The following is an 18,252-nucleotide window of genomic DNA, read 5'->3' as shown; positions in this document are numbered from 1 at the left end:
TGATCTGCTCCTAACAGTTGTATGTGGGTGCTCAGTTTTTTAGAGCACTAACAACGTATGTTTCTGCCGTTGTCGACTTCATCTCATGCGTTAGTGGTATCCCGAGAGCGTCGAGGCACGTCGCAGGCTCCTATCTTAATTCAGCCGTGGTGAGAAACATTTCTCGACTTATTTGGAGTACAACATGATCGACGCGCTCACGTGCTGAGCTGGTGCTAACGAGCCCATCGAAGCTGTACTGCACGATTAATGGAAGCAGCCAGCCTGAGGTCAGCACAATCGATTTTGCGCTCTCATTTCCGCTCGTCTCGGCCCATCGTTCAGTCTCACCAGACGAACGGTCAGACATGTCGTTGTCCCCAAGAGGACTAAATTAGGTGCAGGCGGCCCGTGTGGATGAGCGCTGGCGCATACTCTTACCACAATGTTCGCAGTGCGACGATACCGGTTACTTTTACTCGTCGCGATATCCTTGGCGATCTCGGTCTACTACCTGACTACTCGTGCATCATGGGAAACGACCGACGCCGAGCGTGTTGGGCGCGTCCACCTCAAGAACGATCCCACAGCAGAACGTCCCGTCGTCAATAATCCGCTTGTGGTACCTCAGCGACCTCCTCCAGACCAAGAAGCAGCAGATTCACCGGCAACGACATCCGAAACTCGTGTAATATCTTCTCCTAGTACGAGCACTGACCTCGACTCCTCGACGACTTATTCCACGAAACTTGCCGAGCCAACGATCACTAGTGAGGAACTGCTGTTCAAGGATGAGAGCTCAACTAGTGGGCTCGACGACGAAAACACCGGCAGGTACGAGGTCGACGAGGATTCGGACGATGACGAGAAAATCCATTGGCAGAAACCCATTATACACTTTCCATTCCCCGAGGACGAAATCATAGGGTTACCCTCAGGATCTGCTCGGAAACTGCCCAGGGTACAAGCTGTCTTGCAGGAGGAGACATCAGCTGCTCGAAAAGACAGGCTCAGGAAGCTCAGTGTCATCAAAGGATCATTCAAGCACGCGTGGAACGGCTACAAGAGATACGGTCTGCCTCATGATGAGGTGAAGCCACTGTCTGAGGGATTTGCTGACCCCTTTATGGGTTGGGGAGCTACACTGGTTGATACTCTTGACACGTTATGGATAATGGGAATGACAAAGGAGTTTGAAGAAGCTCTACTCTTGGTTGAGAAAATCGACTTCAAATCATCAGCGAGGAAGGACATCCCACTGTTCGAGACAGTAATTCGGTATGTTGGTGGTCTGCTAGGCGCTTACGATGTCAGTGAGCACAAATATCCAATACTTCTCAATAAGACGGAACAGTTGGCAGAGATCCTACTAGGCGCATTCGACACGCCGAATCGTATGCCGTTGACTTTCTACAACTGGGCTCCTTCAGATACGTCGCGGCCGCGTCGAGCAAGTGCACATGCTGTCATGGCTGAGCTGGGGTCCCTATCTATCGAGATGACGCGTCTGGCACAGATAACGAAGAGGGATGTCTACTACGATGCTGTGGCGCGAATCACTAATGAGCTTGAGAAGTGGCAGCCGAAGACTTTGATGCCGGGACTGTGGCCGTTGAAGGTTGACGCTTCGGGTTGTGGGAAGGCAGCACGTCGAGGGAAGAACGGCGAGAACGGAGAAGGGAAAGTCGATAACTCCAAGACTGAAGAGTTTGACATTAATGGGGAAGAGCCTGCCATCAAGCCGAAGGAATTCACATCGGACCAAGAAGAAAGGCATAGTGGTCATATCGCAGAAAGAAGCGTGCCTCCACCTTCAGTTCTCATGGAGAAGGAGAGAGATACTTTGTTGCCAAAAGAGCAAAACCAGGAAGTCTTAGCTGTGGCGTGCACGCCCCAAGGCCTGTCTGCTGAGGCCAACTTCAAATCTCAGATATACGGTATCGGTGGCCAAGCAGATTCAACATACGAATATTTACCGAAAATGCATGCTCTTTTGCAAGGCCGTTCTCGTCAATTCGAGGCCATGTACAAGAATGCTCTTCACACTGTGCGAGACCAGCTTCTGTTCAGACCAATGATCAAGGACACTAATCGTGAAATCCTCTTCGCCGCCCGACATGAGTTCAAACCGAAAGCCAAAGCCAAAGCGAAAAGGCACGTTGTTACGTACGAGGTCACCCACCTATCGTGCTTTATTGGAGGCATGTTTGGGCTCGGGTCAAGGTTGTTTGGTATAGAGAGCGACCTGGAGCTCGCTAAGCAGCTTACAGACGGCTGTGTTTGGGCATACGCTTCGACACCTACAGGTGTGATGGCTGAACTAGCTGCTATCGTACCGTGCCCGGATTTGGATGTTTGTGCATGGAACGAAACAAGATGGCACGAAGCACTTGACCCTGACAAGGAAGAGAGGTTCGCTGCGGTCGAGGCGTGGAATAAGAACCAGGAGGCAATATACGACAGAGCGAGGAAGGAAGTAAATGATGATTCTGAGGGGGAAATCGATCGCGAAACGGGAGAGTTGGCGGATGAGAAGGAGCCGCTTCAATTTGTTCCGAAGGTCGCGCTTTCCCATGAAAAACACGTGAAAGCACGTATTCAGGAGGAGCGACTCCCACCATCATACACGAAATTTGAAGCGCGTCACTACGGGCTTCGACCAGAGGCGATTGAGTCAGTATTCTACATGTATCGACTGACAGGCGATGAAACCTGGAGACAGAAAGGCTGGAAAATGTTTCAGGCTGTACAGGGTGCAACACAGACAGTGGTCGCGAACGCAGCAATGGAGGATGTTACTAGTCAGATTGGAGAGTTAGATGATTCGATGGAGAGCTTCTGGCTAGCAGAGACGTTGAAGTATTTCTATTTGCTTTTTGAAGAGCCTACTGCTTGGAGTTTGGATGAATGGACTCTCAATACAGAGGCTCATCTCATGAAAATCCCGGAGGGTTGACCCAGTTAGATAGCATAGGAGCACATTTCCATACACATGCGCTCGATTTCAGAGGCAGAGGCTGAAAATAGAATTGGACCCAGCAGTCGTTCTCGCTGCGGGAACACTTCCTTCGCGCCAAGAAGGCTTGGGCTCCCTGTAACTCGAACCTGGTCACGGTCCACACCAACCGCAGACGTCACCAACAGCGTCAGTAAATTCCTTTGTTACGAACGTCCTCCATCACGACACCGCGTGGACTGACAGTACCATTGTCCATATCATTACCTGAGCTCACACGCGACCACGTAGCCCATCACTTCCACTCTCTGCTTCGATCTCTCGTTCTTCAAATCCAATGAATAGGACGATATGAAGCTAGCAATAGCATGGAACGGTTGGTCGACAATGAATACCCGACGGCAGACGAGTTCTGGGACAAGATCGAGGACGTGCTTGCATCGCCCTGTCCTGATCACGACGCCATCGACGACACTCTGCGATCCTACCTAGAGATTCTCGACGCTCACCACAAAGACTACATTGCCACAGACGAACACCTGGGTCACTGCGCATATTTGCTATATGCATCACCTCTCTTTACGGAGCATACGGCCTACATTCGTCGGCAATTGATTTACTCTCTGCTTCAGGATGATGAACCCACGCACCTGCGCATTGCTGTCACCTTTCTGCTTGCCGATGCACGAGAGAATGAGCAGACCTTTGACCTGCTCAACAACGAGGGTTGCTTTCCACGTCTGATTGACCTGATTGCTCATCCTCACCGGGATGAAGAGTCTGTACACAGAACACTTATGGAGCTGCTCTATGAGTTGGCCAGAGTACAAAAGATTACGAATGATGATTTGAGTATGAAAGAGAAGCATGCGCTGTGCTAGAAGAAAACGTGCTGACAGCTACCGCAGCATGTGTTCACGACGAATTTGTTTCCGGCTTGTTTGACATTATTGAACAAGTTTCCCACGATGTAAACGACCCATACCATTACCCTGTTATTCGAGTTCTTGTAGGTGCGATTGTGGGAAGAAGGGAATTGAGCTAACCATATACCAGCTTGTTTTGAACGAGCAGTTCATGGTTGCTGCTCATGATCCTGCTGTACTTGCGAAAAAGTCAACGCCTTTAACCAACAAGGTGGTAAAGGTACTTTCCTCCCATGGAAGCCGATACAAGACGTTTGGCGCAAACATTATTCTATTACTTAATCGCGAAGGTGCGTTGCTCGAATTGCTACACATACACGCTGAGCATGACTAATTCCACTAGACGAAACTTCACTTCAATTGTTGACCTTAAAGCTCATGTACCTTCTATTCACTACGCCTCCCACCTACGAATATTTCTACACCAACGACCTACACGTTCTTGTGGACATACTAGTCCGCAATCTGCTAGACTTGCCAGAGTATGCTTCTGCCCTTCGACACACCTATCTTCGAGTCCTCTATCCCCTCCTCGAACACACTCAGCTTCAGTTCCCACCCTACTACAAGAGGCAGGAGATACGCAAGCTGCTGGCCTTACTATGTGGTGATCGCGTCGAGCATGAAGATGGGTCTTCTCTGCCAGGCGGCGCCTGGAACCATTTCGAAGATGTCGACGATACAACCAAACGGCTCGTCAAACGCTGTCAAGGCGTCAGCTGGTTGTCCGATCCGGAGACTGATCTGGTCCGAATGGATTCTCCAATAGATGAAACGACAAGTGAGCCAAGTTCGCCTATGTCGCCCACCAAACCTCAACCACCACAATTGCCCGCTCCTCGAAAGTTGCGTAAACGTGACTCCTCTAAAGGTTCGACATTGACCATTGGCGGCTTCCTTACTCCACATCTGGAAGGTGCACGCCAGTCGAGTATGAGTATGGCTGAGATGGCTCAGCAGAAAGAGAAGCCGGGCGTAATAACACCTAGCCGGAATCCAAGCTTCAAGCACGGTCTAAGACAAGCCATATTTACAGGCAAGAAAGAAAAGCCTGCACCACCAAAGTCTCGTCGCTCGGGCTTTATGAGGCCAAGAATTCATTCAAGTCAGACTGAGACAGCTATAACCGCGGAAGGGCTGGATAATGCTCAGATGTCGCCTCCAATTCAAACAGAAGAGAACGACAAATATCAAGATGCAGTGGAAATACAGCAACTTGACGTGCAAATAGAGTTGCCGCGAAAATTGAGTATAGAGTCCCAAGCAAGCAGTTCAGGACGACGGTCTCCCAACCATCGAAGCAAGCCACAAACGAAGAGTCCGCCGCCGGCTCCCAAAGCACGGAGAGGATGGCGTATGCGCAAGAGCAAGGATCTTCAACAGGAGCACGATAATGAACCTGGCAGATTTTCAGCGACACTGCCCTCGATCAATACCGTCGCAGAGCACAATCCCTTCTCACCACCGACTGAAGCCGCATCCGATCATTTCCCGTTTTCGCCAGTCAGAGACAAGACACTAGATCCAGCAAGATCACCTACTTCTCCTACCACCTCCCACACCCCAAAACGTTCAGTCAGCGACGCCCTAAATCAAGCACAGGAACAGGCCGTACAGCAAGTCGAAGAATGTCTGGAGCACACGCACCTCACCACCAACTCCCAACACGATCAAAGCTACCCATCACCAATCAACCCAGTCGAACAACCTCATCGCCATCCTCCAAGAAGCAGCAGTCTCCAGCCCTTGACCGAAACAGATCAAGAATTCCACCCCATACACGTCCAACAAACCGTTCTCGCACCACCCGGTCAGGCTCCCATTCGGGCTGTCCCAGGTCCTCGCATTGACCTTGAAAAGAGCCCGTTTCTGAGCGATGACGAGGAACACGAAGCAGAGGTAGAGGCGGAGAGCGACGCAAAAAGTCCTGATGAAATTGCTAGCGCTGGGACTGGCCTCGGAATTAGTGACGGCGCACGGACGGCGGTGCCTCATCTCCGAACGAAGGAAAGTTGGGAGGATTTTGACAATGAGGAGTGAATGAATAAACAGATGGTGGGAATGTGGAAATTTTGTCATGTCTGTGAAATGGACGCGAAGGCGGTTAGACCCAGGCGTTAAACGAAGAACTCAACCATGGCTGGCTAAATTCTTCTTCACAATTTACGAATATCTTACCATTTACTAGATCGTAATAGTCCTTCCTTGCACTGTCGCGATCGCTTCCATCTAAGAAGGAAGCAAACGATCATTGTCGCTCAACCACCGTGAACTCAATAACACCACGCCTCCAAGAAGAAGAAGAATTCTCGTCCAAAGAGAATAACAAGTTTTGAGAGAAAAATTGTCCAATTTTCACATTTAACAGGAAACAAGTTCTGATATTCAAGGGTTATGCCGAAGATTGGTATCTAAAGGAAAAAATTTTATGTAACACGTTTCAATCTGTGGGACAAAAGGGTGTCCTGTCTTCTTTGCATGCGCACCACCTATGCAGTTGGTTGTATATATCATCCAATTTGCCATCTGCCTCCGAGAGCGCGGAATGAGGACATTGTGGCTGCGTTGAGCGTTCATTGAGAATCATTCATGTGAGCTTGGTGTCCGTGTTGACAACTGAAGGAAGCGGTGATGATTCTGTCGTTGATGAGCCGTACGACCTTGCGTTTCTCTAGTTGGGTGAATAGTCGAGTCGAGTCGAGTCGAGACTTATCATGCTGAGGAACCGATTCCACCGGCGTAGTGGTCTGAGTCGTAGATGCCAAAGAATTGCTCCACGCCATATGCGCCTGGTCCTTTGTAGCCTGCATTGTAGGCCTGGAAGAGATATAGATTGCCCGGCTTGTCAGCGAATGCACGGATGACACTGTTCATAGCAGTTCTCTGATTCTCGACTGACGGGCATGCTTTCTGGTTGCAGCTACCCTTCCATGGCCAACCAGACTCGGTAATAACGACCTTCTTGCCTGGGTTTGTTGCCTGAACAGCGGCATAAGAGTTCAGCACGGATGTACCGGCATTCTCGGCTGATGTGTTGGGATCGAAAAAGGCATGAGCGTTGGCAGCGCAGTAATCGGATGTAGAACATATTGTAGGGTCGTTCTGCATCACGAAGAAAGTATCGACGGTGACAACGTTTCCATTGAAGCCTTTGGCCCTCAGAATGCCTCGACCCGTGTTAACATAGGCCGCCACGTCACCCGAGGACGCAGCGCCGTTTTGCACGAGCTCATTGCCAAGGTAGACGGTGTCTACTGGACCCCAATTGCCATTCACCATACCAATGAGGATGTCGAGATCTTGCGGTTTTATTGAGTTGGTGCCGATCATTAGTTTTAAGCCTTGGCTTGAAGCAGCAGCAATAAAGTCACCGATCGGGCAGCCAACATCGTAGACACGTACCATGCCATAGCCTTGAGACCGCAGGAATCCGAACTCAGCGCTGATGGTATCTGGCTTCTTGCAGTTGGTGCTGCTGTCGATCATGTCGTAGCATATTCCCATTCCACCAGGAGCGACAGTGTCACTTCCTCCAGAACTCGGACTTCCTGTGGCGCTACTTTGCGGTGGTTGTATGTTGGTAGACGACGGCTCGGCTTGTGGTTCACTACTTGGGAGGGAGGAGGTTTTCTGAATGGTAGGAGATGCGGATTGGGGTGGAGGATCTCGGCTCATCGATGGCCGCTTGCGCGCACCAAAGTCCGACCCTGCTATTGTACCGAAAGGTGGACTTGGTACTGAGGAGGGAGAGGAAGATGCAGCTAACGAGGTCGCTGCGCCTGGTGGAGGGTCATTTATCTCCGTGCTGACTGGCTTGCCATTGCGATCGACCCATACCACAGTCTGGTAGAAAGTGGTTGTCTCGGTTACCACGACGGGTGCTGTGTCTCGTTTTGCGTCATGGAACCGATTGTGCTCGACTGTGGTCTCGTCAGCAAAGTCCAAGTCTCGTGCGCAAAAAGACTCACAAGCTGGGATAGCAGAGGCTAGCCCGGCTTGCACCAGACTAGTTGTGGCTAGGAAAGCTACAATCTTCATTGCGAGCTTTCTTGGATATCTAGGGATTTCCTTCTGTACTGTAGTAATGAGTGACGGGGTCGAAAATGAGTGGACAGCTATAGCATAGCACAATAATTAGTGAATGAAGGACTAGAAAAGCCTGACGGCTGAAAACATCACCCAGAACAAAGCTTGAACGAGGGCAGCGGAGGAGAGAGAGAGATCGACAATCAAGAACCACAAAGAGGAGGGTGTAGTCATCCTGCTCCTGTGCTTTGTTGTTGGTCCTTGTTGTTGATGCACGTGCACCTGGGGCAACTTGCTTGTGCTTTTTGGAATGTGCACTTTCACTGTCCGTGCTGATAGATGACATAATAGAGCTCAACGTACCTTGTGCTGATCTTAGGTTCTAGGTAATATTATCCAAAAAGACGGGCAGGGAGGTCGGAGGTCTAATGTATAGAGTATTTGGTACCTTAGTGGATTGTCGGGTTAACCACTCCATGTGAGTTGAAACTCATATTGGCAGGTGCAGTCACAATCCGTTTATCTCGAGATGTGACGCAGTAAGCGTCCGCACGGATACAATGCGGCTGTACCTGCGAAAGGTGTCTGTTCACCAGATGCTGCGGCAAGAAGGGTGCGAGGGAGTACGAGTATCCATAGTATCAGCAGTAAACACTCTTGAATGAGTGGAAATGCACGTTGGTCTCTTTGTTGCAGTTTTGCAGCGTTTGTAGAAGTCCGCCAGGCATGGGACAGAGGAAGTGAAGTGTTTGTCAATTGGTGAAGATAAGATACCATCCTGATTCGTTTTCTACTTTCCAACAACCTCGATTGCACAGTGACCCTCCTTACTCGCGCGGAACCGAGTTGAGGCTACGTTGCCTTCCTCGATTGTACGAGTGTTCCTGTGCCTCGTGCAGCTGTGATAGGACAAAACCTGACACAATGCGCCATCTCTGGGTCATGCGCAACGCAGAATGTGAAAGGATCATATCTAGAATACTTGTCAACAGTCAAGGAGCATGGAAGTGATTAACATGCAAGGCTGAGCAGGTCTATGTTTGAAGTTGAAGTCCAAGCTCTAGACTTGGCGATCCGAATGTGTCAAAGCTTCGTATGATGCCGCTTGGCTGAAACGCTGTCATACACAACAGAGAGAATGGCAACGTAGATCGCATGAGAGCCGATGTCCATTCGTGTTTCTGATATCGATATACGTATCAATAACACATATCTCACCAGCCTCTCTATCTTCCTGTGATCAAGTGTATTCGTTGGTAACGAGGTTTGAGTCGTCCGTTGACAGAATCACGTCTTGGGGAAGATCTATTCTGGGTTTTCATTTTGTTGCAACTTGAAGTTCATCGTATGGACCTACAGTAACCCCTACCAGAAGCAGCTGCCTGGACAAACTTGTTCGTTTTGCAAACGTCTTCTCACATCAAATTATGTCCACATATTATTCACCGGACTATCTTATTCTGCACAACACCAACCACGCACTCGAACACCATCGCCATGAACTAAGCATATTATTACATATCCATACAGGGTGCACCGTTTACTTCTTCTTGGTCACAATTTTCGTAATAGCGTGCCGGACTGTAGTTCCTGCTTTTTCTACTTCCTTCTTCGACAGACCATTAGTCAAACATATCTTCAGAGCAGGCCGATGAGTGTATATGTCTGATTTGGCTCCCGAAGCCGCTGCCGAAAGCGCTTTTGCTCGTGTCACAAGGACACCTTGGGCTAGACACTATGGTTCGTTAGCTATTTCGCGGGTCTATGGTCGACCGACGGCACTTACCTCGTCTACGATGTCTTGAATCAACAGTGTTTGGTCTTCCAATGAGAGTCGCTTCGAGTTAATAACGTCAGCCTTGAAGACCATCATCATGATAGGATTTTCAGGCACGCTCGTGCAGGTCATCCAGTCGCTTCTTGGGTCTAGTTGCTGCCACATAATCCTGGTATTCTCTCTCAATGACGTGATCATGTCCGGTTGCGTTTGCAACATCGTGAGTGTCTCTGATGCTGTTACTGCGCTCATCGCAGGGAGCGCAGCTGAAAATGTATAGGCAGCAGCAGAGAGTCTTTGGTGCTCGACGACTTCGTCAGACCCAGCACAGAAGCCTCCGGCAGCAGTTAATGGTCCAGCCATGCTTCCAATGATCATGTCAACCTCCGCAGCATCGACATGCTGGTGCTCCGTCACACCTCTTCCAGTGCGACCTAGTACGCCAAAACTCCAGCTTTCATCCAGTATTAGTCGGAACTTGTACTTCAATTTCAATTCAATAATCTTGGGAAGATCGACCATATCGCCAGTGTTCTCGAACAAGCCCTCGGTGACAATAAATCTCCTTGTCAACTGCTTCTTTGCAGCCTGCTCTTTCTGCACTCGAGCCAGCACCCTTTCCAGATCAGCCATATCTCCATGCTCATACCATCGCACCTGACTTCTTGATATCTGTAAACCTTTGCGAATACTATAGTTTACAGCCTTATCCGCAACTATGATGTCCCCTCTCTTGCTGAATGCTGGAATCACGCTGCTTGCAGCGCTGAATGCTTGTGCATATATTATGCATGCCGTAGTTCCTAGAAACGCAGCAATATCGGCCTCGATCTTCATGTGTACGTCCTGAGTTCCATAGAAGCCAGGTGGACCACAAGGTCCCACACCGTATGTGCGTAGTGTCTGAATAGCTCGTTCTTTCAACTGCTCATTACTGACAAGATTGTAGAAATTGTATGAAGCGAGATTCGTCACCGTACGCCCTGTTTGAAGTCGACATTTTGGTCCCGTAGGTCCAACGATCACGGCTCGCTTCTCGAGGTCGGCGTCTTCGAAGATAGTGTTCTTGCCTACCAAAGGCTCAGGCTGCCACTCGTCCACCAAATCATCAATCTCTTCCTCGGTAAGTCGTACTTTACCAGGTTTCGTGCTATACGATCGAGCGAGGAGGTAGCGAATCGCAAAAAGTACAAGGAAGAGTTCGACCGCGCTACGTACTGGATCGTTCTGGTACGAGGATTTAACGTAGCGAAGGAAGATGGCTGAACCTGGGAGTTTGTGGAATTGTTCGGAAACCGAGTTCAAGATGCTGAAGATATGAGTTGACAGGACATCTGATGCTGTGGTTAGGTTAGATGTGGTCGCCATAATAGTCGCGCGAAAAGAGTGAACAGTCGTTGCATACGCTCCACGATCAACAGGCAAACTGTAGCACAAGCATTCTCAGGATAGCTCGAGAAGTAAACTTTGTGCCGATCATACAGCGCAGTTCTTTCTTGACGACAATATTATGCGTGAGAGTGCAGGATGCTCTTTGTGGTGGCATTGCACGTTTGGTTGGTAATTTAGAATTGACGTACAGGGGACCGCAAGGGGTTCAAGCTTACTCATCAGCAGACTACGGTGGACTTGACCTCTGGTTTTATTTCATTTACAGAGAACAAGTAGACGGCAATGAAAATTGTCAAGGGACAGGGTCGTATTTTCAATCGGCAGAATACTTCATATACAGCTTGTACCTCATACTATGTTAGAACGATTGTCTACCAAACGCCTGGCCCGTCTCATGCTGGGCACTTGACCGTCACGCCTCATCTATACTTGACACTGACCGTTGTCTCCTGTCTATTGCTGTCATTATATAGAGATGTTTGCTGACCATCACCAGCGCAATTCTCAATTGCTATCATATTATGTTTCAGAAATGATTCACCACAACACCTATTTTATTCCTTTCTCCCTGATGAAATCGACATCCTATGCGATGGTTGCCCATCGGACTGCCATTCTTCCTCCAAAGCTGAATGGTGCATCATTACTGTCAGCCGACGACGATGCAGCACTACCGCCACCACCGCCACCACCACCGCTGCCACTACCACCAGAGCCACCAGTTGGGGCTGCGCCTTGACCAAAGTTGACAAGTGCAGATCCAGTCACAGACGAGAATGTGTCGTTGTTGTTTTGTCCTGTTGGCTGCATGAGGTCGAGAGGAATGCTGATTTGTAAGTCGATGAAGCGACTGACAATGACAGGGCCCACGAAGAGAATCAGGAACAGCACCAGAAGAGCGAAATAGAGAGTGGCGTATCGGATGACACGTCGCTTCCTCAGCCGTGACTGCTTGATCGAGTAGATAGGAGGTCGAATCTGTCGACTTGGTCGTAACCAGAACAACATGACTGAGTGGAATTTGTCGATGTATGGAACACAAAGAGCAGGCAACATCACAAACAAGATGATGTGGCCGAGGATGAAGTCGGCAGCGAAGAAACCTAACTCGGTGATCTTGCAGAGGAACTCTCGTCCTGGTTGTGATATTGTGTGCCATCCAAGTGAGTACCACTTACCAGTCCACCATGCTATGTTTGATTGGTCGCCCTTGAACTCTCGCGTGAGTGCCAGTGCAATGATGAGCTTGTACACAAATCGTTGAAGAGCAACTACTGCAACCATGCCCAGAAGTGCTTTGGAGAATTGCCAACCTTCAAGGAAGAACATGACCTCCCAGAAGGCAAGTAGCATGAATACTGCGATACCGTGTGCGATAGCAGCCAGGACAGATCCGAACTTCTTGCAGCACATGCTGAGCAAAGGTCCCATGCAGCATGCCATACCGAAGAATGCTGCCAGAACACCTGCGTTAACTGCAATGGGTCCAAAAGCAACAGCAGCAACACGGATCAGTGAGTTTGTTGCAGGCTCTGGGTCTTCCACACCAACCTGACCATTGATGAAGAGATATGGGATGAGAGTTACAGCAACCAAAACGATAGGACCAACAATCTCACTGAAAAAAATGCTGCCGATGCGTGCTCTTGGGGCATCACCAGATAGCTTCTCGGATGGAGATCCCAGAGCTTTGCGCTTGAAACCGGTGATTCGTGTGCGAGAAAGTCGGCAGAAGGCAATCCACGAGGATGCATGCGATCGGGAGTTGCCTCGAGACAGCCATCGAAGATAGTCGCGATAATCGATGAAGAAATCGGTCCAGGCGAACTGATGTGGGTTGAAGATGAACGGAGAGATACACAGTCCCAAGCAGGAAATCCAGAACCAGACTAGCCAGCCGGACCAGACAGTCATGGTACCGAAGAGCAACATGAGAAGTGATCGAGCTCCAAGGTAAATCGATGGTCCAGCGAATCGAGAGTAGAGAACACCGAATGGAATTCGCGCTGTGGCAAAACCACGGCCAGTACCAATATATCGTGCACCACCATACGATAGATCCTGATGGAGCGAGCTGGAGTAGATCTGGCAGACGAACACTTCGAAGACAGGAGATGCCGAGGCGAAATGCTTGGCTAGACGTGTTGCTGCACGCCAGAAACCTCGCTCAGTCAACTCCTGGACGACCAGAGGCACGAAGGAGATGAAGAAGACGATGAAGATAGAGACGATGCATCGCTCAATCCATTCTTGAATTGGTACGAGGTTGGCGCATCCGGTTGGGTACAATGGATCTGTGATTGGCACGTCTCGGTCGTATCGACAAAGAATTGTCTCGTGTTTGAGGGCGCCCAAGTTGATCAAACAGATCATGAACATTTGCACCGAAAGCATGATGAAGATGTTGTTGATGTGGAAACCAGGATGAGCATAGTAGAAGGATAAAAATCGATCCAGAGGAAGCTGAGTACCGAGGTAATAGTATTCTCGAGAAAGCATCTGCTCACCCATGCCAGTACCGATCTTTGTTGTGAAGTTGAGAATGGAACCAAAGCCGAGATCACGTCCTTTACCGCACTGGTAGTATTCGCAGTGCTTTATGCGACCACCACGGATGAGAGCGTTCATTCCAGCGTAGATGTCCTCGTTGAGATGCAAGCCCTTCTGTGCTTTCGACACACCACCACGAGTGGTCATGAAAATACCATTGAGGAAGTCAGGATGGCCGTAGTGCAGTTTTCCACCGATTTGAGCCAAAGTACGAGCGAACAGAGTACCAAACGTTTGTTCCTTGCCAGCTGCGACGTCACCAAGGACACCAATGTTCTCAGAGAAGATATACTCGCGAGCACCTAGGATGGCCACAGGGTTTGTCTTTGGCTGAGGTACACCAGGAGTATATGGGGAGACATTCTCGGTGGTCATCTCCTCGAACTCGGCCAGTACACTACGGATCTTGAGGCATTCTTCCAGGTAGTTGTCTTGGTTAGCATCGATGAGTTGGATGTATTCACCACGGTAGAAGATGATAGCGTGATTCTGATTGTCGGACTTGCCATCACCAAGAATTGGATTACCAGAGAGCTGAATTCGGAATTTAGGTCGACGCATGCCGTTCTCGAGAATTTCAGAATGTCCGTCGATCAGTGCAGAGTAAAGTCGTGGCTCTTCGCCCTCGTTGGCCGGTGGCTCTTCATCGAGATAAGCAATCTGAAGATCGGGGTAAGCTCGAAGGAGGAACTCAGTGTTTTCTCTTTCATCCTTCTTGAACTTGGCATAACGCTGCATAGACACCACAATCTTGAATTTGCGTCGAGCCATACGCTCGAGTTCGCGTTCAAGCTTATCAGAGTTACCACCAAACATCTGCACGACCTCAGGGTTCTCCACGCGGTACAACAGCTTGATGGCACGGCTGTAGTTCATGAAACCAGAGATAGTTCTGTAAAGAGTCTGACCACGTAAAGATGCCCAGATTCGTGTTCGCAGTGTGTATTCGGGAGCGGCAGACTTGAAACCGATGCAGTAGAACGGCAGATCGTCAATCTTGCTCTTTGCAGTGTCCTTCTCAGCCTTCTCATAGTCACCATTGAATTGCGATGTCTCATCGGCGAGGATCTTGGTGTCTTTTACGAAACAATCCCATTCGTGAGGATGCAGCTGCTTGAGGTATTCGAGCAAGGTGACCCGAGAATATGGCTCGTCCTCACGAATGATCTCGCGTAGAGAAAGAAGAATCTTCTCGCTGTAATGAGGAATGAGAACAGTAAAGGTTGGCATATTGTCGACCGGCAACGGCTCAGGAATCGGTGTTGACAAGGACTGAGCGAAGAAGGATATACGTCGTTCAGCTTCGCTTTGAGCTGGGAAGAACTCTGTCTTGAAGGAGTGATCTTCCTGCGAGACAAAGAAGGTTGGTGCGCGAAGGGTGCGCTTTCCTTCTTGCTCCGATGGAACCTGGTGGTAAAGAAGCTTCTGTACATGGTCGATGGCCAGCAAGTGTTCTCGGTACATGGAAATGACGATAGCATTCCAGACCTGTGAAATAAGGACCTTAGGCTTGTACTTAATTTCCATGTCCGTCGTTGCCAATATCTTCGAGTAAATACGCTTGGGCAGTCGAGAAAAGATGTTTCGCCATGGAGTCCAGATCGATACACCCAGATAGAACGACCTTGCAACCGAGAAGACACAGTTCCAGATGATATACCACAAATAGGTATCCAGGAAGAACAGTGTTAGATCAGTAAAGAACATAATTCCGAGCAAGATCTGTGGTTGGTACTTGCACAGAACGGTTCCAATGATTGCATCTCCGGCGCAGTGTCGGATCTCAGTGTAGGAGAGGATTCTGATGGGATCTCTGAAAGATAGCGTCAAGAAGAAGTACGACTCCGAAAGCTTAGCAGCGAACACGAGAACCCAAAGACCGTAAGACATCCACATATCGTTACCCTTGAGACGAGGATACGAGGCCGTGAATGTTTGACTGGCAACATACTGTCGAGAATTTCGTGTCAAGTAGCTTCCGAAAAGACCACCAAGAGGCATGATCGAGAAGAAGAAGAACGTTCCCAAGGCAATCAAGAACTGCACTACTCCCAGTATCAAAGCAATTCTGTCGTCGCTGTTGACGAAAAAGATGTAGGCACTAGGTCCAATGTTGACAACGAGCATGGCAATGAGGAAAAGAAGTCGCTTCGTAAGATGTTGTGCTCCAGCCCATCTCCGCGGCACGTAGAGCCACTCGCAGATAGTAGCGAATATCTGAATAAGACATGCGACTGCTCCGCCGAGGGCGACCACGGACCATTGAATGGCAGGCTTCGGTCTGTTGTTGAGTTGTTGCTGGTAGTTCGACGTGTAAAGGGTGGGAGAGTTGAAGGCGGTGTAGAACCAGAAGGTTGTGACGTGGATGACCCAAATACGGTTGAAGTTGCAAACCATGTGGAACCATGATCTGGTCTCCTTGTAAGTCTTGAAGAAGACCTTCTTCCAGTTCACCTCACGCAGCTTCAAATACCTCTCGGCAGGGGTTAAATCGACAATGCGGCTCTTATCCTCCATGACGATTCGCTCAATGCCCTCAGGATACCAGAAGAGCTGGTTCATGTCGTCGTAACCAACGATCTGGTTGTGGTCTCTCTCTCGTCGAACATACTTGCCGTCGACGATTTCGTAGCCTTGGTCACGGCAGTAGGTGTACAGAGGAGTAATCACATCGTTGAGGTAAGTGAATTCCTCGACTGGTTCAACTCGGTTCTGGCAAGCAGGAGAGTGCAGGTAGTCATCTGCACATTTGAAGATGAAGCACAAGGCTTCAGGCATAAACCTGACCTGGTTTGCTTCGCCCCAGCAAAGTAGGTACAATGCAATTTGTCTGGCGCGGTCGTGTTGAGACATCTTGTTCATGCGTGTCTTCCATCGGTATTCAGCAGCCTCCAGAGAGTTATCACCCTCGAGAGCTTCGAGGGTAGCTTCTTCGTTGGTCGGGTTCTCCTTGGCTTTCTTCTGCGCAGCTCTGCGTGCCTTGCGTGTACGACGATTCGCCTTGCCCAACTTCATGTTGGCGAACCCAACCGCGTCATCGAGATCGAGGTGAGCAGCAAAGTACCACTTTCGATAATTGGCATTGTCGCCTCCGATGTAATCAGCGTGGAGAGAAAGCAGGGCCTGGTTGGGCGTCATGCGCGAAGCTCGTGAATCGAGCAGGGTCATCATGTGGTCGTACATGTTTCGCATGCTATCTCGCTGGAACCCGAATTTAGCTGTCAGATCCAGAAAGATGTCTTCTAGCTCCTCCTTTGATAGAGGAATTTGAGCGTCGGAGGACCAAGCTGGATAAGGTTCTCTTGATCTTTGACCGGCAGGCAACGCATTGTTGTAGTCCATGCCATAGATTGGCGTCGAAGCGCCTGATGATCGGTTGCCACCGTAGGAAATTTGAGACGAAGGTGGACGGTAGCCATTGCCATAGCCACTGTGGTATCTCTCGTCACCTCTCCCATAGTAGTCCATCTCTGCAGCTCGAGCCATATCAGATCTCATTGTGAAATCACTGAACGTCTCAGAGTCCTCTTCAGAGTCGTGACCACGTCTTCGGCCTTGACCTTGGTGCTGGCCAGCAGCTCCTTGCTCATAGTATTGGTCATCGTAGTAACCATCTTGCTGGTAGCCCTGGTGGCCCTCGTAGTAGCCACCATCTTGCTGGTATGGATTAGAGGCATCGGCGTTGTAGTAGCCACTGTGAGCGTTAGCGTCGTGTCAACAGTGTAGAGAAACAAGAAACTCACGCCTCGTCATAGTATCCTTGATTTCCTTGACCTGGGTGCCCATTTCGATCATCATAATATTGGTCGTCGTAATGACCATCTTGGTAGTAGGCATCATTGGGGTGGCCACCTTGACCCTGACCGTGGCCGTAGCCATCATAGCCAGCACCTTGCTGGGGATGGCTCGCCATTGTATGAAAACAGACTGAAGAACAAATGTTAGTTCAGCGACAACTGATTTCTTAAGTTTCGGCTCGACTGGCAAGAGACGTACCTTTGTTCACAATATGCCCATGGAACAGTAGTGATAAGATCTACTCGTTTGTGTACGATGAAATTATTAGTTGAGTTGTGTGAAGTCGATTATTGTAGTGGCGAACAAAGAAGTTCTTGATTAAGGGATAAGCGCAGGTTCTGCAAAAACTGTTTCGTTGACAATAAACGAAGGTGTTCGACCTTCAGAGAGTGCCTCTGCCAGAGTGCTTGCACAAGTACACACTCTGACCTGAAAACACAATAGAGAGGCCGTGTAGATTGTGGTGTGCAAATGCTATCGTGGTTGTTGTGAACGAAGGTTAACAAAGTTGGTTGCTCAGGACGATGCGGCAGCTGCAGGCTTGCAGTCGCGGTTGGCGTGGCTTGGTTTTCCACTGGCTCCGACCCGACTCTGCTGAGGCTTGCCCGTCTTGCGACTGTGTGCTCTCACGTTCAATTAAGACCTTGTCACCACCGCACAAAACGAACGATGTGTGTGGTTTCAGGACGATACTCAAAGTGCAGTGAATGGATGATGGTCATGTCTCGCAAGAAGAGCACGGAGGCGAACAAGAGAAAATGGTTGACTTGATTTTCAGGCCTGCAGATTATTGGAAGGACGGCCGGACAGGGCAGCTCTTACGCCTACATCGCTCCCCCGTTGCAAGC

General features: G+C 49.5%; 5 protein-coding genes across 5 annotated transcripts; 2 read left to right on the top strand and 3 right to left on the bottom strand.

Annotated features, from left to right (window-relative positions):
• Positions 1-424: 424 nt before the first annotated feature.
• On the top strand, positions 425-2,935 carry LTR64_001428 (uncharacterized protein; the record flags this gene model as incomplete). Its single annotated transcript, XM_064895809.1, has 1 exon — positions 425-2,935. The coding sequence occupies one exon, from the start codon at positions 425-427 to the stop codon at positions 2,933-2,935; it is 2,511 nt and encodes an 836-aa protein (XP_064758496.1).
• A 368-nt stretch (positions 2,936-3,303) lies between these two features.
• LDB17 (pre-rRNA processing) lies at positions 3,304-5,901 on the top strand (the record flags this gene model as incomplete). The annotated part of the gene is made up of 4 exons (XM_064895808.1): positions 3,304-3,787; positions 3,844-3,944; positions 3,992-4,151; positions 4,205-5,901. 4 exons carry the CDS (start codon positions 3,304-3,306, stop codon positions 5,899-5,901), a joined length of 2,442 nt encoding a protein of 813 aa, XP_064758495.1.
• Positions 5,902-6,573: 672 nt separating this feature from the next.
• MP65 (Cell surface mannoprotein mp65) lies at positions 6,574-7,899 on the bottom strand (the record flags this gene model as incomplete). Its single annotated transcript, XM_064895807.1, has 2 exons — positions 6,574-7,781; positions 7,830-7,899. 2 exons carry the CDS (start codon positions 7,897-7,899, stop codon positions 6,574-6,576), a joined length of 1,278 nt encoding a protein of 425 aa, XP_064758494.1.
• Positions 7,900-9,427: 1,528 nt separating this feature from the next.
• On the bottom strand, positions 9,428-11,032 carry LCB1 (serine palmitoyltransferase component; the record flags this gene model as incomplete). The annotated part of the gene is made up of 2 exons (XM_064895806.1): positions 9,428-9,622; positions 9,674-11,032. 2 exons carry the CDS (start codon positions 11,030-11,032, stop codon positions 9,428-9,430), a joined length of 1,554 nt encoding a protein of 517 aa, XP_064758493.1.
• A 609-nt stretch (positions 11,033-11,641) lies between these two features.
• FKS1 (1,3-beta-D-glucan synthase) lies at positions 11,642-17,519 on the bottom strand (the record flags this gene model as incomplete). Its single annotated transcript, XM_064895805.1, has 2 exons — positions 11,642-17,300; positions 17,350-17,519. 2 exons carry the CDS (start codon positions 17,517-17,519, stop codon positions 11,642-11,644), a joined length of 5,829 nt encoding a protein of 1,942 aa, XP_064758492.1.
• Positions 17,520-18,252: the final 733 nt, after the last annotated feature.

This window comes from Lithohypha guttulata, assembly GCF_036872675.1.
Source record: "Lithohypha guttulata strain CCFEE 5908 chromosome Unknown scaffold_1, whole genome shotgun sequence".
NCBI lineage: Eukaryota > Fungi > Ascomycota > Eurotiomycetes > Chaetothyriales > Trichomeriaceae > Lithohypha > Lithohypha guttulata.
This window is presented reverse-complemented; position numbering and strand designations above follow the sequence as displayed.